Here is a 24,835-nt window from a genome sequence, read left to right on the forward strand (position 1 = left end):
AAAAACATCTAAAAGATTTTCAGAGCAGAGTATCAGTGTCTTCAATAGTCAATATAATTAATATTGTAAGTAAATTAACAATATATAAATCCAACAAAATAAGAAATATTAAATGTTGGCAAATTAGTACTGTAGTTATTACAATATCGCTCCCAAACACCAATTTTTGCCATGCATATTTAGTAATATTTTCTGTTTCAAAGTGCAAGATAAAAAAAAATACACATACATACATTCTACACACACATTCTACACACACATTCTACACACACATTCTACACACACACACACACACAGTAGGTTATGGGTTGGAATCAGTGGCGGGCCGTGCATTTCACACCTAGGCCTTCAGTGATGTCCAACCTTAATTAATAACGAAAAACAGTGAAATTCCTGTTTTTATTTTGCACCGGCAGTTATAGGGTTAATGCGGTGAGTTCGGGAAAGGCTGGGTAGAGAGAAAAGAGCGAGTGCGTTCGGCTTTAAAGTGTAGGCTACAGTGGTTCTTGCGTTCTGATTATAAATTCAGAAAAGGAAACTCCCTTGTCTTGTCCTTCAATGGTTACAATAGTATTAATGTTTGAAAAAAGAAGTTGCTTCGATCATAAATTTACAAGAAAAATTAGGAAGAAAATATTATGCACGGACAAAAACGGGGGCAAAAAATGCATTATACTCACCAAAACTACTGCCTATTTTTTTAATACAAAATCCATTCTAATTTCTTTCCTCAAAAAGACTTAAATTACTTGGATGTACAGGTTGTCTGTGCGTTTCAGTCCCAACAACCTTTTCTATTGCCATCTATAAAGTGCTGAAAGTCGAGTCTGTCCCGACGTATTTCTGGCATAAGTTTTAATTGGCTTTAGTACTGCAAGTGTCTGCTCGATAGAAGCAGTAAACCGGGAAAACACCGCAAAACATGATGAGGTGTAACGTTACAGTCGACACAAGTTCTCACACAGATTTTTGAACAATATCAATGAGATCAGCGCGACTTTTGGCTTCAAAATCAGCCCTGGCATAACTTTACATTGCAGTCAGTTCTGTTTTTACCCGGACAGATCGATAGAGATCCGTGACTCTGCGTAAGCTGAATAAAGCTGAATAAGGGATTTTTTTCCGGTAGGTTTGAACCTGCTGGTGGTCGAGGAAGGAAAGAAACATTAATTTGTGGGTTGAAAAACTATTAAATCTACAGGAATATATTTTAGTTTACACAGTTCGCTACTGATGCGGTTAGCTATCTCTGACTACCAGTAATAATAGTACACGCTCTGACCATCCAATCAAAGGGCGTGAAAATGCTTACGTTATTGTGTGCCTGCTAGATGGCCCCGGTGCATTCAACTCGAAATCTGATTGGCTTATTAAATCTGACTGATTATCTGATTGGTTAAAGCAACTGTTTCATTGCCATTCATTTTAAGCTACAGGCGCCCGCACTATCGATTCTGAAGGCCTCGAGGCAGATATATTTGACCCTGGCAACACATGATGGCTGAAATATGATTGGATAAAAGCGCTAAAATAAACATACACTACTGGAAGCAGCGCAACCAAGAGAAAAGCTATGACATTACTAGAATGGACTATTGGGAATCATGTAATACTCATTCATAAAATATATATATTAAAGTTCAAGTCAGTGATTCTGATAATGTTTAGGCCAGCAGAGAAGGCCTTGCTGGCCCTGACGGCCCACCACTGGTTGGAATACAGTTTGTAAAATAAAGCTCTCCATGTGTCGCCAACACTGAACTATTAGTTACTCTCTAGTTGGCCTAACAATCTCCCAACCAGTCAAAGACCCCCCAACTCTTTTAAGATTTTAAGATGATGAATTACAAAAGAAGGGACAGAAAGAGAGGCTGAACAAGAAAGAAAGGAAAATTAAAAAAAAAAAAAAATCAAAGAATTGGATTAATTGGCATAATGCAAGGTGGCTGAGCACAGCTAGAGAGAGTGTCAGCTTTTGGAGAATCACTGCCATTCTCAAAGCTGAACCGTCTGCACAATTAGCCAGTCGAACTTTGACCCCAAGCAAAATAATTAATGAAAAACAGAGGATGAAGACAAAATGTGCAGATCCATTTGAGTGAGTGAGGGAGAATAATACATCAAAGAGCATCAGTAATTGGCCCTGTGGCTTTCATTCCTTGCCCCATTTCTTTCAATTCATTGACTCAAAATAATGGGTTCAGGTTCATTATCAACAGGTCGTAAGCTTAGGAGTGCTAAACGGGCTTGGGGTGTGTGTCGAGGGCTTAGTGGGACCCGTAGATGAGTCTACACAAGTAAATGCATGATATTGTTGTGCCATAGAGAGCGACAGTTTGGCTTTTGAGAGCGATACCACCCATACAATCAAAATGCTGGAATATAACTGGTACGGTCCGGTAAGTCAGTTGAGCATTTAATGTTTATAACGTCATGAAATGGTTAATCTGTAGTGAGATTGAGCTATTGCTTATATGCTGCTTTGTCCTGCCATATAAAGTGTATTATTTTGGAGGAAGTGCAAACTTCAAGGAACAACTTTAAATGCTTTAAAGTCTGTCCTATTGCATCAAATTAATCTGTAGTGAAAAATCGCATTACAAACTAGGTGTATAATGAAAAACATATATAATGTGTCAATGTTATGCTACATTTCTCAAAGTAAATTCAATCTGGCTAATTTAATTCACATAATTGTATCATTGGTGTTGCGTGTGTTATAATAATGGGTCATTTTACGCTTCATATTTTCAGCTAACAGTCTTCTAAAGCATTTTAGACTGGAAACCAGCCATAAGATCATAGTCTTGATATGGAAATCAATCAAATTTTTATATAACATTTAGAAAAAAAATTCAAATTTGGCTACTTGGGTAATGGAATTTTATATATTGGCCAAATAAACTTAAAAACAAAAACAACAAATACTTCAATAATTTCTATATATTCTCTTATAATGACATGCAACACGTCCAAACATGCATCTATAAAATATAAATGACATAAATGTCCAAAAAAGAACACTGTCTTTATCATTTAACTAATCTTAAATTAATCAATGTTTCCGTCAACATCATGAGAACAGTAAAACATTTTTGTTCTAGCTTGCATACTGTAGATCCCTTGTTAAAGTGTGTGTTTGTGTGTAAACAAAAGCATGTGCGTTTACAGTGGTGATTTCATTGCGGCACAGAATGTCACAATCTGTCCTTGCATATCACATGCAATTAGCTCTGCTCACGCACACTCTATTGCCGCTATTTAAATGTTCAAGTTACCAGCACGTGATGAGGTAAAATTCCCTAAAACAGTTCATCACGAACCTAACATGCTCAGACGGATGCCCTCCCGTCCCTGAAGCAGCTCGTACCCCCAGCGCGGTTCGGACCGCTAGAGGATTGACTTTGGTGGTTTTCCCATACCTGGGTGTGCCATATCAGGCACTTAATAACCTAATAGGTCTTAAAGTCAGACTTTTGGTTTGAGCAGCACCCCTGCAGTGATGAAAAGAGAAGCATCGTCTCACGTTAACGTCACCCACGTACTTGGCTGAGAGGGAAACGAGATGAGAAAAAAACTGTGAAAGCTCCACAAGAATGTGGGATTCCGTTCAACAGAGTGTGTTGACGTTCGTCAATGTGGTGGCGTGGTTAGAAAGATTTAATTTTCACCATTTGACAGCCATTACACTGGTTTATAGGAATTTAAAAGACTTCTGGGGATGTGAAAATTCTGGCTGACAACTTCAAAAAGGAGAAAGAAATTAGGAAGGAACTGTTCTTCAGTTCAAATGACTCAGCGTTTATAAATTATGATTGATATCAGTACTCTTATATATGAATGTTATTGGTTGAAAACTGATGAAATATGTACTTTTCCCAAAAAGTAATTAAACACTTAATATATGTGACCCTGGACCACAAAAAAAAACATAAAGATTTATACATAATCTGAAAGCTGAATAAATAAGCTTTCCATTGATGTATGGTTTGTTATGATAGGGCAATATGTGGCTGAGATACAACTATTTGAAAATCTGGAATCTGAGGGTTCAAAAAAATCTAAATATTGAGAATATCGCCATTAAACATGTCCATTTATGTTGGTGATTGTGTTGCATCCACTCACAAAAATACATTTTTGATATATTTAAGGTAGGAAATTTACAAAATATCTTCATGGATCATGATCTTTACTTAATATCCTAATTATTTTTGGCATAAAAGAAAAATCGATAATTTTGACCCATACAATGTATTGTTGGCTATTGCCACAAATATCCCCGTGCGACTTGTGACTGGTTTTGTGATCCAGGGTCACATATTGGTAACACTTAGCAAAAATGTTACATTTGTTAAACATTAGTTAACTACAATAGTTATCACAAACTAACAATGAACAATACTTCTACAGCATTTGCTAATCTTAGTTAACATTAATCTCAGCATTTACTAATCCATTTTTAAGGTCAAAAGTTGGTTAGATTATTTTGAGGGTCTGCTTTAGACATTCTACTAAGTAACAACATTTTGAGATAGAAAACTGATTTTAGACATTAGACATTGTTCTTGGTGAGTGAAATCCTTATCCAGTAATTATGAAATGGAAAACAGGAATAGTTATGAATCAGTTGGTATATTATTTTTGTTTTAAATTTCTTTTGTTGTAAATAAACATCAAGAATTTCAGGGCAGAGTATAATATTGTGAATATACCTAACAGAGTAGTAAATTAAAAATATACCTATAAAATATTAAATGTTTATATGAAAGTCGTAACTATGAAATATAAAAATCGCAATCACGAGACCATTATGAGAAATAGCAACACAATTGTGAGATATAAAGCCACAATTTTGGGAAATAAAGTTGCAATGGTAAGATATAAAGTCATAATAATAAGAAAGTTAAAATTAAGAGCTATAAAGTAAAATCGTGAGATACCAAGTCATAATTGTGAAATATAAAATTGCAATCATAAGAAATAGTCACAATTATAAGAAATAAATAAAAATTTGTTTTATGTAATTAGTTGAAATAATTTTTGTCGCTATTGTGACAGCCACAATTATGTGAAAGAGAAATAATTGAGTTATAAATTATATTATGCTATTTTAATGGTATATTGTCTAGGTCTCCTACAATAGGTTTACATGCATCAATGGTCAAAAAACATAAAAATTGTCTCATAATATACATTGCAGCATCACCTAATATCCCAAAGTCTGAAAATTGTTAGTTCAAAGATTCAGTCTCTAAACCCCTCCTTTCCAAGAGCATACTCTGCTCTGATTGGTCAGATGGTCCAGTCTGTTGTGATTGGTTTGCAGCACAGAAAACAGCATCTTCTGCATATGTCGACAACACGAACCAAACTCTTCCAGTCTCAGCCACAACTACAGTGTTTGAGGGCGGCCAATGAAGATCATAAACTGGCATTATGCAAATTTGTTTGATTGTTATTGGTATTTATAACAGGAAGTGAGACTGGAATTGCTGACGACTCATTTTGGGGAGTTCAGAATCCATTCTTTTCGGAGACTATAAGTTTATTTGTTGTGCACTTTGATCTTTAAAACTTTGCAGACCTTTTACATTTACAAACCGCTATATTTCACAATGCCTGATAATAATTTTCGAAAAAGCATAATAGGGACATACAAAGTTGCAATTGTAAAAAAAATTTGAATCACTAAAAAAAAAGTCACTTTTTTATACTGTTGAAGCAGAAATGGACTACTGTATAAATGTGTATGAATTTCATTGCTTTAGAAAACTTTATATAATGTTTTTGATTACTAAATTAAACCGACAAGTTGGTTATTCCGAGTAAAGCTCTTGCAATATTTATTTACAGATGCCACTTTTTATTTATTTTTTGTTATCTAATGCAATGACATTCAGTGTCCACATTATGCACCTGTTGTGTATGTAGTAATAAACCTCTCTCTTGCGGTCTCAGCCATGTTGTACGTGATCAATTTCCCAAAATACCTCATCTGATATGCCACAAATCAGAGGTGAGAGTAGAAGGGTCCGTCCAGAAGATCAGATCTGTTTCAGCCAGACGGACAAGGCCTTTCATTCAATCCTGAACATGAGAGGCCGCCACACTGGTCACTTTGTACTAGCGTCTGTTCTTCTACTCCACGATCAAATTCAACTCAGGCTGTGCTGATTAATCAATTTGGGCCGGGAGAGTGTGGAGAGTTCGGTCTGTGGAAGGAAATTACAATGATCCAATTTAAATCACAAAATCAGTGTATTCATCTTAAAAGAAATGTCTGGATATTACAATTCATTTGATTAAGTCGTAATAGAGAAGAGGTCTGAAATATGAAAAGTCCTTTCCATTTTTTATAGCACTGTTGATGAGCTGATATTTATAGGGTTTGTGAATAAATAAACCTTTGTTTTGTATAGCTAAGTAATGTGATGACATGCATTTCACTCAATATAACAAAGTTTGAGAAAAGTTCAATGATGTCTTGAGAAATGACACTGAAATCAAACATGAATGCTAAAACATTGAGCATAGATATAAACAATCTTTGTGTGCGAGTTGTGTGTCTCACTGTCAGTGTAATGACTGAAGGCTTTTACACTGTATTTGGGACGGCCATGACTGCTTTAACGTGTCACGCATGTTACGGCACAATCAGACACACTTGTGCCTCTGTGTATGTCCACAAATGCACATGGACGCTGTGTCCACATTCTCCACAGTCACATCACACACACACACACAAATGACACTGACTTGAAGAGAACGTGGACACAAACGTTTCTTTGTCATCCTTCAAACTGCGTATTATTAGTTCGGGTAAGGTCAAAGTTGATCTAATTTTCTGCTTAGTCTTCATTAAACAGCTATTGCATTATTTCATTTTACACAATTAGATTTAGTCCATAATGAATATATCTCAAGCTAAAGCTTTTGAACAGAGCTTTGCAAATTTACCCCACAAATGCACTTTATGTGCACTTGGAAGAAAAAAAAGGTTGTAAAGTTAAATATATTTTACTCTGGACCATAGGCCATACTATCACTCACATTATAAACTCACATTTTCAGGATAAAGGCAGCAATTGTGCAGATATTTGGTGGGACAACCCATTCAACTTTTGATACTCCTTTAAACTTGCACTCATAAATAAAGAGTTTAGATGTTTCCAATCAGATAAGACAAGAGTCTGAGTTTAAAGGCCAAATTGAATTCCCTGTTTCAATCTTTCATGACATTTGAAGTAAAGTGGATTGATTGTGTTCAGCTATTTTACAACAGAAATCTGAGACAATGACATGAGGGCTTGAGTACTCAAAATAAAACAGTCTAGTCTGAAATTAAGGAGTCTTTAATACAGTTTTCAGCCATGTTATATGACTATACATTAATATAGACAGTGGTGCTTGTTATTACTATTCTTCATACTTGGTGTGAGCGATTTGAACAAACCCATAAGCCTATCTTTAGCATGTAAATCATCCCTCAACTATGAATGATATCTAGTTAGTTTGTTGGGTAAAGGTGCGCTTTTCAAAGCAATCAAACTTGAAACCGGTGAGAAAATATCTCAAAGACTTGAATTAAAAAAGGGACCTGATAGATTTGAGAATGGGCTCGTTCAACTTGAGTCAGTAAGAAACCACATAGCAATTAGAACAGTAAGAAGACCATAGCAAACACATAGAAACGTGCTCAAAACGCCCTTGCATTGTGATTGTGTTACATTTTCTTCAGAACTGCACTACACAACTGTTCAAAGGTTTGGGGTCTGTAAGATTTTAAAAAACATTTCTTATTATCAATCAATGTTGAAAACATTTGTGCTGCTTAATATTTGTGGAAACCATGATCTTTTTTTTTTTTTTTTTTAGGATTCTTTGATGAACAGAAAGTTCAAAAGTAGAGCATTTATGTGAAATAGAAATCTTGGTTACTCTTGATTTTAAAGTGAGTTATATTGTGCTTACAAGTACTGAGTTATACTCATTCACTACATGTACTTACTATAGAGTTACGTTTAGATATTACTATAGTAAGTACATGTAACTAAGTCACCTTAAAATAAAAGGTTACACTATTTTAAGGTGTCATTGTTACAGTGTAATTATATATTTAGGGACTGAGTAATTTTAAGTAACTACATGTACTTACTATATGGTTAGGGTAGGATTAGGTTGAGGGTTAGTTGCATGTAATTATGCATAATTTACTGTTATTACTATGGTAAGTACACGTAACCTATGTAACAAGGACACTGTAAAATAAAGTGTTACCGAAATCATTTGTAACATTATAAAAGTCTTTACTGTGGCTTTTTGATCAATTTAACGTGTTGCTAAATAAAATGATGAATTTCCTTAATCTTACTGACTCCAATCTTTTGAACGGTAGTGGACATTTGTGCATTACTGCCTAGATACCGTAACTTTTTTATGTTTTCTACGTTTGTGTACAACAGAAATACCCTTAAATGTTCTTTACCCCAATTCTCCTCACGAAGACAAACCATGAAATTAACTTACGATCTGTCGTTACAACACAACTCTGCACTGCCAAAAATAAATCTATGGAGGTGATTCAAACCAGTGATTAGCCCAAACCCAGATAAAGAAGGCCTTTCAAAACCACAGCTTACCCATAAGCCCTTGCTCTGAGAGTGCTGGGTCCTTTTTGTGAGTCTGGCGTGTGGAGGGAAGTCATGTGATGCGGTTTGGTCATTTTGTAATTTTAAGGGGATCAGTGCAAAGCGGGGTGCCAAATTAGAAGATCATGGGAAACGGTTAGATGCTTATGAAAAGTCGTTTGCCCTCCAACTATTGTGGATCAATTTCCCAAACGATAGCACAGTTTATTGATCGGATTCACTACATCTACTTTCCAATGCGTTATTTGAAGCGGATAGCCTGTATTTGAAGAGAGGGATGTGTTTTACAGTCGCTGTTTGTTTTGGCTCTGCAATTAAATCTGTCCGCGCACAGGAACTGTGGGTCTGAATGGGACGGGGTGAGTGAATTCCTCTCAGGTGTGCCTGTGAACGGCTTGCCTTGTCGGCCCTGATGGAGTGGAGGCTAATTGATTTACATCGAAAATCGCATTAGACGTAATCACATCTTTTCTGGGGAAACCAAGTTTCTATTCAGCCCACTCTTTAAACGCACAAACCTATTAGCAACCTATAAAGCTGTTTATGTAACATTGCAGACGATTTACATTTGTTAATCTCACAATTCGAAGTTTATATCTTGCAAATCTGAATTTATATCTAAAACTCAGAATTGACAAGCTTTCAGAGTTACCAAATGCAATGACATTCAAACATTTTTAAGCGAGACTTACCAGTCCAAATACTTGTTACTGTATGGTCAATAGGCAGTTTATAATAATATAAAAATCAAAACTATTGTAAGCATCTTTACAAGGCCCCGCATACTTAAGACGTTTGCCATGAAAAGTTTAAAATTCAGATTTTTTTCTCTCACAATTCCAAGTTTATATCTTGAGTTTATAAGATACAAACTTGGAATTGTGAGAAAAAAAGTCAGAATTGCAAGATATAAACTTAATTACGAGAAATCAAGTCAGAATTGCGAGAAAAGTACGAATTGCGATTTAGATATAAACTCAGAATTCAAGATATAAGCTTGTAATTGCATGAAAAAGTCATAATTGTGAATTATAAACTTGGAATTGTGAGGAAAAAAGTCAGAATTGCAAGATATAAACTCAAGTTTATATTATCTTGCAATTCTGACTTTTTTTCCGGAACTGTAATATATAAACACCCAATTCAGAGAAACAAAAAGTTCGAATTGTAAGATAAATATGGTTACCTTTTTGATTTTTCTATTCCGTGGCAGAAACTTACTTCCATAGGTAACAAAATAACAAACCATCTGGTATTGATTTTAAAGAATAAATGCACAGGTACATTTGAAATAAAATAGAATAAAATAATACATTAACATTTTTGGGGTCACTTTATCACACAATGAAAGAATCCAGGTAAATGTCATATATAAATGTTGTACTATTTTCACATCCCATATTTCTTGTTGATAAACTGGGTTGAAGCACTGAGCTCAGGGAGGACAGTTTGGCACTCCTATCATACAGTTAAAATGAGTGTAATATTTAATTTATATATGAATCATTAAAGTCTTCTGGTTATTATGCATTCCTTTTCTACTTGGATAAAACAGCTCTCAGATGTGTGAGCTGGACTTTGAAGTCTTGTCTCAGAAGCGGCCCAACTCTTACAGGAAGTAGCTCATGTTTTATACATACTGTATGTGAGACTAACAAAGGTGAGAATTCAGACCGGGCCCAGAGAAAAACATGGAAAAATGGTCAACCAGGATTTTCGGTTAGAGGTAAATATACAAACACATACAGAAACTCTAGAAAACACACACACACGTTTTATGGGGATTTTTCATAGACGTAATGATTTTTATACTGTACAAACTGTATATTCGATCCCCCTACACTAACCCTACCCCTAAAGCTACCCATCACAGAAAACTTTCTGCATTTTTACATTTTTAAAACACTTAATTTAGTAGGAATTATAAGCCGTTTCCTCATGGGGACCAAAAAAATTTCCTCATGAGGTCAAATTGGTCCCCATAACACAGGGAATACCAGGCACACACACACACACACACACACACATACACACACAGGTTCAAAGGCACTCTAGTCAATTACTAGAAACTTTCCTTTGCATTTCCTTTAAAACAGGAAACAAGGCAACATAAGGATGCTGATACACACATCCTGTCTACTTTAGAGCTCTGCAATGATTTCAACCATTTCCAAAGCATCTTCTCATTGTTCTCATGCCATAACTCATCATTTGAGATACTAGTTTGATAATGACCTCAATTTTCTTGCTTAGTTTATATTATGCAGCACTGAAAAAAAAAGACTATTCCTAGTAAATGCGACTTTATATTGCGATATTATATTTAGCAATATCACTTGATATTTCACAATTGCAACTTAATTTATCATAATTTTGACTTTATATCACTTTGACTTTAAATATCGCAAATTTATATCTCTAAACTGTGAATAATTTCTCAAATTGCTAATTTGTGACTTCACCTCTCACAATCACAACTATGACTTTATTTCTTGTTTTAAACATGATCTTAGAATTAATTTATAATTTTTTTTTTACTCTTGAGGTGGAAACAAATTCCTCATGTGTTTGACTTGGTGGTTTAAACTTGCAGTAAGTCAGACTTGTACCATTTCTAAAGAGAAACACAAACAACACTGCAGACTGTAGGGGAAAAAATCTCCATAGTGCCCCGGAAGACAAAATTGAATGGAAAACAATGTAGTAATTTTAATCTGAGGATTCAGTAAGCAGCACTATGCACTTTTTGGCCTTGAGTGTACTTGTTGGTTCTCAAAGTGAATGTGTGTGCACTACACTACTTACAAGTGCACATGCACGCGAGTGTGTCTGCAGTAGCATTTCGTTTGATTAATTTTTATGTGTGTGTGTTAAAGAGATGACCTATCGGGAATGTGCTGAGTAAGGCTGTAAAGAGGGTCAGACAGGAAGGACCAAGAACAAAATAACGCTCCGAGTCTCTAGCACCTGAAATTCTGCCTCTGTCAGGCCTTTGGGTGACCACTAGATCCCGTACAGAGGAAGCTGAGAAAGCTGATGTGTCATGCCTTCCTCTCCAGGCCCGTGTTTCTGCACACACAGCTCAGGAAAGCCACACACACACATATGCTCAGTTATCCTTCTGCTTTCCTAGCCTTGTTGCGTTTACACTGGACTGAGAGATTGCAGCTCCTCTTGGCTTGCGGTTTAAGGGCTGCAGAGTCTGACACCTGCTGAGTCTGACCGACTGTGAAGGCCTTCTTGTGGACCATGAGCCGCTGCTGTGTGGTTCAAGTCATCTCTCTCACTGAGATCCAACTGCTGCCGGTATGTAGCTGCAAAAGCCAGAGAAATAGGGATGAGAGCTGCATGAGAGTTTGAGTACAAATGCTGTTTGTGAGTCTTTGAGTGCAAATGTTCTTTAATGGTTGCTTGGCATTGTTTAATGGAAAAGTGTGAGTTTAGATTGAGTCTATAAAAGTGCTGTTTTGAAGAGATTGCTTCCTGTTGCTCAGCTGGTAGAGTACACTAAGGCACTCGAGGTTATGGGGTCGATTCCCAGAGAAAACACGATAAAAAAATGTATACCTTGGATGCACTTAGAATAAAGTATTTTTTTCAAATGCATAAATATACATTGAATATCTATTTGGGTTGGACCCTTGGTTAAATGGATCGAGATGATACAATCAAACAGATTTATGGCTCTAGCAAAAAAATTTAATATCTGTAATACTTTTGAAGAGAGTTGAATGACAGAAGTAGGATAAAAAATAAAACACACACACACACACACACACACACACACACACACAAAGTGGCTGTAAAGCACACATTGTTCCCCAGAAGTATTTGGACACTTAAGTCACCCTCAAAATTGACTAAATGTCAAATATGAAAAAAATAGTATAAGCATGTATAACATTTTATATTTTAATAGTAAAAATAATATAAAAATATATTTTCATATTAGAAACCTATATTTCTATACAATAAATTATGTGTGGTTTGATGGTTTGCATTTTTGCCTTTTTGCATTTTTGAGTGTGGCTAAATTGTTTAAATATGTTTATTGCTGCTGTGCAAAGAAATATCAAGAACATGCTGTCAAATTCAAGAGAAGAAACAACACCTGATGTGAATGTGATTCCATTCTTTTGGTGTGTTGTGTGTGTGTGTGTTTGTAAGAAGCTTTACTTTCTCTTCCCCTCAGAAACTTTGTGGTCTAACAGCATTGATTCTTAAGAGGAATATTCAGCATAGCACAACTGATGTCTTCAGAAACAAAACAAGAGTATCTCTGACTCACATCTGTGAAATTAAAGGCATATCCATTAGATTTCTATTGAAGTGATTTAACTTCTTTACCCATTCCAACTCAATATAGCTAATACCTGACCTTTTGGTCATGAAAGGTTTTGTCCATGATTTCTAAAGCCCCCCTCCCCAGTGTTTCAAAACACAGATTTTTCTGAAGTGAAACCAGAACTTGACTAATGCTGAAACAAAATTAAGCAACATCAACGCTAGCACAATAGATTATACCTCGTCATTCCAGACACACTTACAGGTCTTCTAGGCAAGATGCACACTTAATCAAGGTAAAGGAAATGTTTTTGTTATTAAATGTTATATTACGTTAATGTGTCAGTGTTTCTGTACTTCCATACTGTCATTACTTTTTTTAATTCTAATATAACAAATGAATATAATTTACAATATATACAATTATTAATGAACCTAATATGTTGATATAAACTGCTATTCTGCTAGCTTAAAGTTTGTGAGTGTGTGTGTATATATATTAGTTATTTAAATACAAGTTATTTAAAAGAAATCTAATCATCCAGGTGGATGCTGCACATTGTTGAGGAGATTCCCCCCCTTCTATGTAAAGCGCTTTGAGTGTCCAGAAAGGCGCTATATAAATGTAATGAATTATGAATTAATTATTAAAAGAGCACACATTACTATTGTAGACAATATTAACATTATATGATATACATCAAAATATAAACATTATCAAAAGTGTAAAAAAATAAGTTTATGAAGCATGCAAAGCTCAACTGTATCATTGATAGTGTAAGATCAGCTCATAATCTGCATGCTGAATGTTTAGTTAATGAGTGTGTAATGTTGTTTTAAATATGCCATCTAATACATCTTCACATATAGGGCTTCCATTGTCTACACTTTATTTGTGAATGAAATCACTACAACTTCAAACAAATTACAGGCTTTGATTAGTTAATAGTCGTGTATCCTGCGTTCACAACAGAAAGGGGAGATGTAAGTCAAGGACATGGCCCTCTAACACAACTATAACCCTTCCCTTCCCCACTGCAGAGATGAGCTCTCACACACACAATGGCTTCTTTCACCTTTGCCTGGGATAAGAGAGAAGTTGCACTCTTAGGTCTTTTTGAAGCCAAATCTAGTGTGTGTAATGAAAAGAGCTTTGCAATGGCTGATAAACAGAGACAGACCTCTGGTGAACTGTTGAATATGCAGTCAGAGGGGCGTAGAAGATCCGATTTGGTCCTCAGATTCATCCTTTAAGGGCTTAAATAACTATTTCAGAGCGTATGGGATAATATTTTCCATTTAAGATTTCCATTGAAGGGCAATACAGCCGAACTTCCAACAAATGTTTCTGACTCAACTAGCATGAGTATTAAACGCCTCTTGTTATTGCAAACAGACGTTTTGATCAAATTAAACAACTTTCGTTCGCACAATTGAGTATCTTTAGTCAACGGTCAGTAAAAGTTCAGTTCTGGATTTTTCAGAAAATACTTTGACCGCTATAAAAGTAACTCAACAGTTGTGCTTTTGTGAGCGTAGACAACATAATAATGACTGCTAGGGGTCGCCTCGGTCACCCCCAATGAATGCTGCCCTCCTATATTTAGCTTTACAATATGTTATAGACTAAAATTAGGGGAGCCGCCGGGTTCAAGACAGTTAGTTTTTGAAAACAGATACAAGACAATGTTGTCTAGTGGGTCTGCTCCAGAGATGGGCCTCTGGGTCATTTGAAAACCACACACAACAAGCAGTAATTGTCTCGGACCCCCTGAAGCAGAAGTGGTAGAAGGGGGAAGTCTGGGATTGGCTGCTTCACGCAAACAAAACTGGGCGGTCCCACCGAATTAGCCATATAGGCAAAAGACCTCGACCCTGCAGTGATCAAAACCTGTCAGATCAGAAATCTCTCCACTTGAGGTGACTACTACGACCTGCGATAAAAAGGAAAGGCCTGGTCTTAAAACTAATTAGGTCACGGAGTTCCTCCTGCTTGGTTATAAAGACCGGACAGGAACAAGAGGGGACAGTCACTTGGTTTCCTCTCCGCAGCCTGGGATCCTACCTTAGCGTTCCTCCGTGTGGAAGTACAGGGATTGAGAATGCCACATTTAACTGACTGTAGTTTCTACAAGATGAGAGACGGAGCTCGAGTTTCCAACGTAAGGACTTGCTATGTTCTGCTTTGACTTGTTTTGCGCAAGATAAGGGCCGTTTTGGTGCTTGGTTAAAGGGTAGTTCATCCAGAAATGAAAGTGCTGTCATCATTTACTCACCTTCCTCCTGTCATTTCAAACCTTTAGGACTTTATTTCTTCTGTGGAACAACTGAAAAAACTGTTTTTGTCCATATGATGAAACTCAGTGGGGTCTTCCACAGAAGAAACAAGTCTTACATGACAATATGAGGGTGAGTAAATGATGACAGCATTTAAATTTGTATGTGAACTATCCCTTTCAGAATTTTGGTTTGTTTTTTTGAGGTTGGATTGCAGTGATTAAGTCACTTTTGAGGACGTTTTAAGCAGGTAACTGAGATTACATTGAGACATGCTTAAAATGCGATGTTGGGTTTAACATATGCTTAATTGAAGGAAATAAGTGCACGTTTTTTTAAATATCTTGAATACAGTAAGGTGGTTTTGGTTGCGCAGATGCGTAATGTTGGAAAACAAGTTAAATGAAAGAGATAGAAGTACAAGGACATAATTTCTGGACAAATAAGACTTAGTAAGCTAAAAAAAGCTATTTTTTCTCTTCTTTTTGAAGGTTCAAAGTCATCTGGAGAACTCCAAGTACCACCTCCACCAGACCCAGGCCCAACAATACCTAACTTTGGGCAGCAAACTTGCTAGCCAGGCCCAGGTCACCCATCCTCACCCGGGCCAGGCCCTGGGCACGGTGCCCGTCATGCGCAACGGACACATGCCACCCATGAGCGACAGCAGCACGCCAGGAAGCCCCGTCACCTTGCTCACGCTGGCCAACAATCACGACAGCGAGGTGAGTACTTCCTGTGATCCCATCTCTCTGAGTGTTTGTACTCGTCAATAACTCTAAACATTCAGCTCTGATCACGTTGACAATGAAAGGATGGTCTGGTCTGATAAGATCTCGTCTTTCAGAGATGATGAATCATCTGTTATTGGATTAGTGGCCCAGTTTATTCACACGTCTCTCACTTTTACTCTGCATTGACACAATGACTGACGACAGTGAAAATGAAACCCAAAACAAGCAAACAAACATCTCAGATTGACATATTCAACCTCTGTTGATGGAAGAATGCGCTATAATCACTGTTTTCTTTTAGTTTCCAATGGATGAAGTTATTGATGATCTTATTAGCCTTGAAACCGGGTTCAAAGACGGGGGTTTGGATTGTATGGAGCCAGGAATCATAATGCAAAATAATGTAAGTATATACCAAGTTAATCTCCTCACTTTGTCGAACTGTTACGTCCCATGCAATGAATAATGACCTGTGTATAGAGGTGTACAAAGTACTGGCAAATTATACTAACAGTCAAAAGATCTAGTAAAAATCATACTTGAAAGTAAATGAATATATAATGCATTACAATGGAGACTTATTGCCTTATAGTACAACTTTAATTGGTATAAATTTAACCATAACCAGAATATTTGCAGAATATCAATAAAGAATTGAATTATCAGTAATTAGATCAAATACTATGATATAATTGTTTAATTTTAAAATATTTCTAAAACCTGTATAAAGTATTAACTACAACTATAATACCTACAAGTATAAAAACTATAATTATAAAAAAATATAAATAGCTATTTGATGCATTATATAAACAGACTTTAAGTAATGTGTTTCCATGTAATGAAATGAAAATTACATGTTCATAAAATGCACACTAAATTAGATGAATAAAACAGGTCTGAATCCAAAATATAAGCTATATTTGTAGGTTTAAAAATTAATTAAACACTTTAATAACCCAAACGTGTGCCAGTGTTTGGTGTGCTTGTGAAAAGGGGTTTGTCTTTGCGTGAGGTCCAGCTGAGAGTCAAAGTTCAGTCTCTGCAGTGAAAAAAAGGGGGAACAGACTTAAATCTCAGGCTTTAAACAGTGGAACAATACAGATTAGTCTGTTAATGATGTCGGCATGCAGAGAGGTATGCCTTAGAAGAGCCAGACTATGTTAATGAGTTATCACTTCTCCAAAACAGAAAGAGGGAGCAAGCTAGAAAAATACCTCAACTCTGCTAAATGCCAAAAGCGCATTCTGCTGAGGAATTGCAATTCAGCTAGAGCCAATGAAAACCCTTAGGTAAGCATCTGGGCACACAAGTGGCCCAACTATGTGTGAGACCAGCATGAAATTGTTACTGTCACACTGACGTCCGTGGATGGACAAAGCATCGCTTGAGTTGTGATTACTACAACACCTGAACTCACTAGAGAGGTATGTGATACTAAGAGCATGATGGGAAGGAATAAGGCAGAGTGTGCTGAGGAAGTAGAGCGAGAGAGAGAGTTTTGTATTTGAGTAAGCAGTCAAGCATCAGATTGAGCTAATATCTTCTCTCCCAGTGGACTTGTTCAGAAATGATACCATGCTTAAACGGATCAATTCGTTCTAATTAGTCATACAGCACGACGCATCAAGCCGCTTCCCCGTGTCAACATATCTGCTAACATGATGGGAATGGATTGAAGCGATTACGACGTGAACAGTCAAGGGGCTGTGGCAATCTTTCATGTTGATAAGCACACTTTCCCCTACTGAGATAATGGAGAGCGCGTACGAGCGGAGGAAACACTGTAACGCCTGCCACTTCTGTCTTCCTGTAACGCTCTGACCTCCTCTTTAATTCTGTACTGCGTTTACATTTCACTCGAAAAACTTATATGCAGATGTAAATGGTGCTGAACGATTATGCCATAGCAAAACTCCTGCAGAATAGAATAGAAAACAATAGAATAGAAACCGAGAATAAAATAAAAAAGCTCTACAGCGCTGTCTTTTGTCTCCTGGAGCGCTGCATCTGTTTGCGGAGTTTCTCTTCTCATTTAAGACTAATAGACTGAGTTTATGCATATAAGCTCTGCAAAAATCCAGAATTTGATCATCCATCATTCATAACGTCCTCGTTTTATATATTTTAGTTAATTTATTTATGCATCACCTGGCTGTAATAATCACATTTTAATCCTCAAAATTAGTGTAAAAAAGTGGGAAAACTTAATCTAGGCCTGTTTAACAACGTTAACTCTTAACATAGAGAACGTCAGTGTCAAAAATCATGCATGTAACACCTAAAATATTACATATGATGCAAAATAAACAGGATAAAAGATCACATGCATGCAGAATCATTACACGTTGTGAACATGTAATGTCCCTGTGTGAATCTAGCTCTCTCTTTCCTCTGAAGGTGTCGCTGAACAACAGCATGCTGGAGATGTACGGCGGTGACCCAGGTAAGACTCATTGCCCACAAAGCTCTCAGTTAAAATGGAAGTCACAGGTACGGTGCACAGACGCCTGTCCGAGGAGGACCTGTGCTGTTAGCAAAGGCGTTTCAGATTAAAAACCGCAAAGATGCGACTGCAGTTTTGAAATGGTTCATTTTCTGTTTCTCATCTGGTAGCCATGACAAGGTCACAAGGTCTTAGAAAAAGGTTCAGTGGGGTTCCATACAGAACTCTAGGGTTCTCGACTTAATTTTAAAGAACTCAAATGTCTTAAATTATAGCATAATACTTTCATGTTTAACTGTTTATTTTAACTTGTTTTTAGTGATGAATTATGTTTTCAAGCTGTTTAATTCATACATTTAAAATTAATTAAAAGAAAATGAATTAAAGCTGAATGCATAAAATGATCCCATAATAGGAATCGGAAACATCAGACAAAACCCTGTAAGGTTCCATATAGAACCTTTTCTTCTAAGAGTGTAAGAACACACAAACAAATTATTTTTTGTTTGTTTCTTGGGACTTAAACTTGTGACGTAAGAACACAAAAAATACAATGAATGAATGGACGAATAAATTATTTTTTTTTAGACATAAACTTGTGACCTTGTCACAACTAGCACCATACTTGAATTATGAATGACGAATTGGCAGTCTCAAAATTACATTAATGTTTATGCATTTGGCATACTTCATTATTTTCTAAATCATATATGACTTCTGCTATATTTCATTACGTTATATTATGATTGTATACTGAAGTGTTCCCAATAAACACACAAAATATAATAAGAATAGTAAATATAATTGTTGTGTGTTTCTTGGGAACACTTATTGTAGTATAAAATGATAAAATATAATTAAAGTCAATATGATAATAAAAAAGATCAAGGGCATAGAGTAAATAGATCTAGCAAAGCAAACCCAGACGGGCTCATTCCACATGTTATTCCAAAAGGCCCAGGCTGTGAAAGGCAAACACTGTATGTTTCATGTTATTATCCAGCGGTCTTATCCTAAGAGTCAGCGTGCTCCGTGTTTAGCTCGCCATTGTGTTGCTCTCATTCTTCATTATCAATGCTTCAGTGAGCGGAATATGGTAGCATGTATTCTTAGCATGATAGACACGGCACAATTCCTCCTTTGTGGGTGCCTTTTTTCTTATGAATGTCATGCATCAAGTAAATTGATTCAGGAAATAGAAAGGATGCCTGGAGAACTCTTCACTCCGGCAGGAAAATAAGTGCATTACTATCTTTTTCACATAAGCGTGCTGCACGGCGCTCTTGTTTGGTTACGCACGGCTCAAATGACCTTATTGAATCAGCAGAAATGAATTGAGAAATCCAATCACTGCTCCCAATTATATAATTTGGAAGAATGTGTATGTGAATATGAATGCAGAAGCATTAGGCCTCCCTCCTCTTCACCCGCTCCGGGATGTCAGCAGCAGATTGGTTAATCGGAAGGTCCGGAAGGATTAAAAGATACACAGCTTTTCTACATGAAGACAGAGATCTGGGGTGAATGACACAAAAAGAGGGCTTGTGCTGTGTGTGCTTGTGTGTTGTTTTGGGAGCATTAGGCAGGAATCTTAAGGACTGGATGGGAAGTTGTTAAAACTAATGATGTTATTAATCTAACAGCTTTTTTTTTTTTAAACTTACCTCTGGATATGCACTTATTCGTTTCTGCAATAACCTTCCCATCCTTTCTTCTTCTCGTACAGAACAAGAAACCAGAGTCACGGCCAAAGAAAGACAGAAAAAAGACAACCACAATCTAAGTAAGAGGGCATTTGCACTTGCTTATTTAACCCTCAAGTTCTGTTTAGAGACCCAGAGGCCCGGAAAATTCCTCCCGCAATCTGTTAACAAAAATGCTAAAAAAAAATTACACTTCTTTTTACGGGACTCAAATTGACTTCAAAACTGAAGCAAAGTGTCTGTATTCCATATAACAGTCACATTCTTGAAAAATGCATTGCTGATTTAGGGTTCAAACTTTCAATAAATGCTGTCAAATGGATGATTAGGTCAGAGAAATATTCTGCTAACACTTTACATTAAGGAACCATTACTTAACATGCATTATAACTGATAGCTCATGTTGGCTCAGGTTTATTATATAATGTGGTAACACTTTAGTTTAGAGTCCAATTCTGAACTAGTTGCTTATTAGCATGCATATTACTAGGATATTGGCTGTTTATTAGTACTTATAAAACGTATATTAATGCCTTATTCTGCATGATCATATTCTACATCACTTAATCCACCCAATAACTAAACTTAACTACCTGACAAACTATTAATAAGCGGTAATTAGGAGTTTGAGGCAAAAGTCATAGTTAATAGTGGGAATTGGACCCTAATCTAAAGTGTGACCATTTATATTAACAGATACTCTTAATTTTGATAATGTATTAGTAAATGCTGAAATTAACATTTAGAATAAATGTACTTTCCATTGTTAGTTTATGTTTATTAACACAATGAATGGAGCTTTATTGCTGAGTTTTACCAATATTCTTTCAGATTTTTGGGATAATGAGGCTAATTTCAAAATACAATTTTATTTATTTATTATTTAGATGTACATTAGGGTCTCAAAAGACAGTTCAAGTCACTTTCAACAAAATATGATGGTATTATTGTAATTATTTCTATTTAATATTAATATTAGGTTTGTGCTGCATGACTTACTTTGTTCTCATCATTGCCAGTTGAAAGACGACGGCGATACAACATCAACTACAGGATCAAAGAGCTGGGAACGCTGATACCGAAGTCAAATGACCCGTAAGTAAAAGTCTTACTGGATTCACAGCCGAACTCAAAGTCTTCACATCAAATCACATCAGAGATAGACTCTTAAAGACAGGGCAAAATGACACTGAAGGAGAGAGAAAATGACAGTACAGGGCTCATTTCTCAAGGAAATACCTACAGCACGAACAGACCACCATCTGAATGATGAAAATGAGGTTCAAGGCAAAGTATAGACCATTTGAACTAAAGTTTAAGCACAACTGAACCCAGAGATGAAGTACGGTGCAGACAGCGAGCCCATTGCCCCGGCTTAATTGAACTTTTTATCGAATTTAAATGGAAGGCTAGTGCTGTCACCTTGCCATTAACACAAGATAAAGGAGATTATTAGCTCGGATCAGGCCAACATCTTATTCCAAAGAAAGAGACAATTTCACGACACTTTCCTCCTTTTAAAAAGTAATGGTATCGGGAATGACTGCACTTTACTTCGGCTTCCAAAGTCCAATTTTTTTTCTGCCTCTTCCGACACCTATTTTTGCTCAGGGATTAATTTTACCGTACAAGGGGCCGTAGAATGGTCTTTCTGCAGACGTACTTAACTATTCCATTAAAATTCCCATTCAAAGGCAAGGTAATGTCCGAGAATGAATAATTGGCCATGTAAATCACAGTTTCTTGGTCCTGGGGAAAAAAAGGAGACCCTTGTGAGGCTTTTCTCTGTGTATGAAAGTTCTGCTGATGCAAAGGCAGTGTTGAGAAAGGTTATCTTTTACGTTTCTCTGCCAGTGATATGCGCTGGAACAAAGGGACGATCCTCAAGGCCTCGGTGGAATACATTAAGTGGCTGCAGAAAGAGCAGCAGCACGCCCGTGATCTCGAGAGCCGACAGAAGAAACTAGAACAGGCCAACAGAAGACTCCAGCTACGAATCCAGGTAAAGACACGAAAAGAACAAGTGAACGAGGGGAATATGGCCAGAGAATCAGATGTAGACATGAGAGACGGTAGAAAGCGATGGTTGTAGGAGCGAAAGGCTAGAAAAAAAAACTTAAAAGCGAGTGATGTAACTCATGAAATGATGAAAAAAGACCGGCTTACATTCCAAGCTAGACAATGACATCTTTATAAACTATCAGATGAAACTATTTAATTCTATACTTGGAACATTTATCCGAAATAACATCTAAATTGGACTGATAGCATTAAATTAACCGTAATGTTATAATAAAAAAATGGGGGGGAAAACATTCATAATTCAGTCAGAAAGAGTTACAACAGAAACAGATTTTACCTGCATAACAGACAAAGATGAATTGGTGAGTTGTTTGTGTGACCACTGAATCATGTAATCACCTGACTCGTTTGAACAAAGCGGTTCTCTCAAATGCATTATTTAAGGGCCGTGTTGAATTATTGCCTTAACTCTCTCCATGTCAAATCTATAGACATGATAAAATTAGTTAAAATTTAGCAATATTGCATTTTGTTTTGTTTCTTGTTAGACAATTAGCTTGAAACTGGAAGCAAAAAAAAAAAGTCACTACTGAAAAACATAGTAGTATCATTACTTTTAGTTTGTTCTTCCTCCCTAACATTGATGGACAAGCAGCTAAAACCAGCATATAGTGTCCACACTAGTGGTTTAACTGGTCACTTACGCTGATGACCATCTTTGCTTGAAAACAATGGTTCAAATACATGTGGCTATCGATGTTTGTAACCGCCTTTCCGGCCCCGCTTTGAAACACGCTGAGCTGAGGTGATTATCTGATTAATATTAGCGGCTACAGCTTCGTCAGGAGCAGAATGTGCCCCGGAATTAGATTATGAGGGCTAATAACTTTGAAGAGCTGGGCTCGTCGTCTGAATTTATGCATTAGTTTCCAACAGTATTGACATATTCACGGACCAGGCGCGAGTCTTCTTCACACATGTGAAGACATCGCAATTAGCCCTCAAAGTAATTACCCCGAGGCTTCCTTTCCAAAAGCTAATGCTAATAATACCTCAATTGAGTGTCTGAAGATACCCACGCTGAGAGGCAATGCAATAGCTCATTTAGACTGTCTCCGCTACAGATGATGTGTGGGAGTAATGGAAATATGAAACCATAGCGGTTAGTGTAGACACTTGCATAGTAATTAGTGTTAATCTCATCAACCAAATGAGTGAACAAATCTTGTTTCATTGTTTTTATTATTTAATCAACAATAACAAAATGAGTAAAAAGCGTGCACATCATTATATTTAAATGATTTTAATTAAAAAGAAGAGTAAACAAATAAAGAATAGGAGGTCACACTTTTTTAGTGTCCATGTTACACATCTTACATGTACTTACTGTAGTCAAAACAGTAAATTATGCATAATTACAAGCAACTAACCCTAAACCTAACTCTAATTAAATAGTGCGTATGTATTGTTATACTATGATTCAATAATAAAAAAATAAAAATAAAAGTATTCAAAATAAAAAATAACACCAAAAAAATACCTGATATTAATGTTTTTAAAAGAAAAATACAGAACTTTAAAGAGTTAGTTCAATCAAACATGAAAACTGTCAGTAATTACTCGCCCTCATGTTGTTCAACCCTATAAGACTTTCGTTTCGGAAATTGCCGGCCCACAAAGTTTGTAAAGATAATGTTTAAAATAGTCCAAGTGACTACAGTGACTCAACCATAAGTTTATCAAGCGACTTCTGTGTGGGCCTCTAGTGAGTTCACGTAGTGTAACAGCGCAGCGCTTCTGGGATGTACGTCAAAACGTAGGCTCACTATTGGCCGATGCTGGTCATGTGTGTGATGCGTGAGCCGACGTTCTGGCATACAACCCAGAAGCGCTGCGCTGTTACACTACGTGAAGTGAACTCTATTACTAAAGTCGTTATTTTTTATTTGCGCACGAAAAGTATTCTCGTCGCTTGATAAACTTATTGTTGAGTCACTGTAGTCACTTGGACTATTTTAAACATTATCTTTACAAACTTTCTGGGCCGGCAATTTCTGATCCCATAGAAGCCAATGGAGGAGTAAGACAGCTCTCAGATTCCATCAAAAATATCTTCATTTGTGTTCTGAAGATGAACGAAAGTCTTACGGGGTTGAACAACATGAGGGAGAGTAATTACTGACAGAAGTTTAATTTTTGAGTGAACTAACCCTTTAATGTAATATCCAATAATAATGTTTTAAATTATCCAATCACCCGAACTCATTCTATAGATATATAACATTAATCAGATATTTAAATATGTATAAAATGTCAGTTATTTGGTTTATTTAGCTTTTTAAACAGGCAATTGTTATTAGATGCCATTCTAGTCACAGTAAAATGTACTCAAATTAATAAACATGACTGATTTAAGAATATTTTCACCAAAAACTGTAATGGTGTCAGCTCAAGGCCAAAGGTCTGGGCAAGTTAATGATTGTGCGCCACACACCGTTAAGCCCTGCTTGCTGGAAGTTACCTCAGAATTTATCTCTGTGATGGATGACTTTCTGAAGTTGAATCCCCTTCACGTGTTTATGGCACATAAGGGCCTAGAGCAAAAAAGAAGGAAAGAGACCAAATTAGAGTGCCATCTATTTCTGTCAGACTTGACCCGGACGGCCTGAATGCAAAGTGGACAGTTTATCTCAACCCACCTTCCTGTGTGTGTATCTT

At 36.5% G+C, this 24,835-nt stretch overlaps 1 protein-coding gene and 1 long non-coding RNA gene across 7 annotated transcripts in view; one reads left to right on the forward strand and one right to left on the reverse strand.

Moving 5' to 3' along the window:
• The window catches only part of tfec (transcription factor EC), a 50,141-nt gene that overhangs the window by 21,783 nt on the left and 3,523 nt on the right, over window positions 1–24,835 (forward strand). For 4 of the 6 annotated variants that reach the window (XM_079622123.1, XM_079622120.1, XM_079622121.1 and 1 more), the window contains exons 7-12: window positions 15,704–15,937; window positions 16,248–16,349; window positions 18,347–18,392; window positions 20,119–20,175; window positions 21,115–21,190; window positions 21,950–22,097. In XM_079622123.1, the coding sequence (XP_079478249.1) occupies window positions 15,704–15,937; window positions 16,248–16,349; window positions 18,347–18,392; window positions 20,119–20,175; window positions 21,115–21,190; window positions 21,950–22,097 (663 nt within the window). Of the gene's footprint in view, window positions 1–11,779; window positions 11,958–14,698; window positions 15,098–15,703; window positions 15,938–16,247; window positions 16,350–18,346; window positions 18,393–20,118; window positions 20,176–21,114; window positions 21,191–21,949; window positions 22,098–24,835 lie in introns of those variants that run through there. The other 2 variants (XM_079622124.1, XM_079622125.1) reach the window with 2 other exon arrangements.
• LOC307003553 lies at window positions 6,014–24,835 on the reverse strand. Its single transcript, XR_013798746.1, has 3 exons — window positions 24,639–24,835; window positions 11,619–11,965; window positions 6,014–6,215 (listed from the first exon to the last, which is right to left on the reverse strand). It is a non-coding gene; the product is annotated as an uncharacterized lncRNA (long non-coding RNA).

The sequence above is a fragment of the Phoxinus phoxinus genome (genome assembly GCF_949152265.1).
Source record: "Phoxinus phoxinus genome assembly, chromosome: 9".
Taxonomy (NCBI): Eukaryota; Metazoa; Chordata; class Actinopteri; order Cypriniformes; family Leuciscidae; genus Phoxinus; species Phoxinus phoxinus.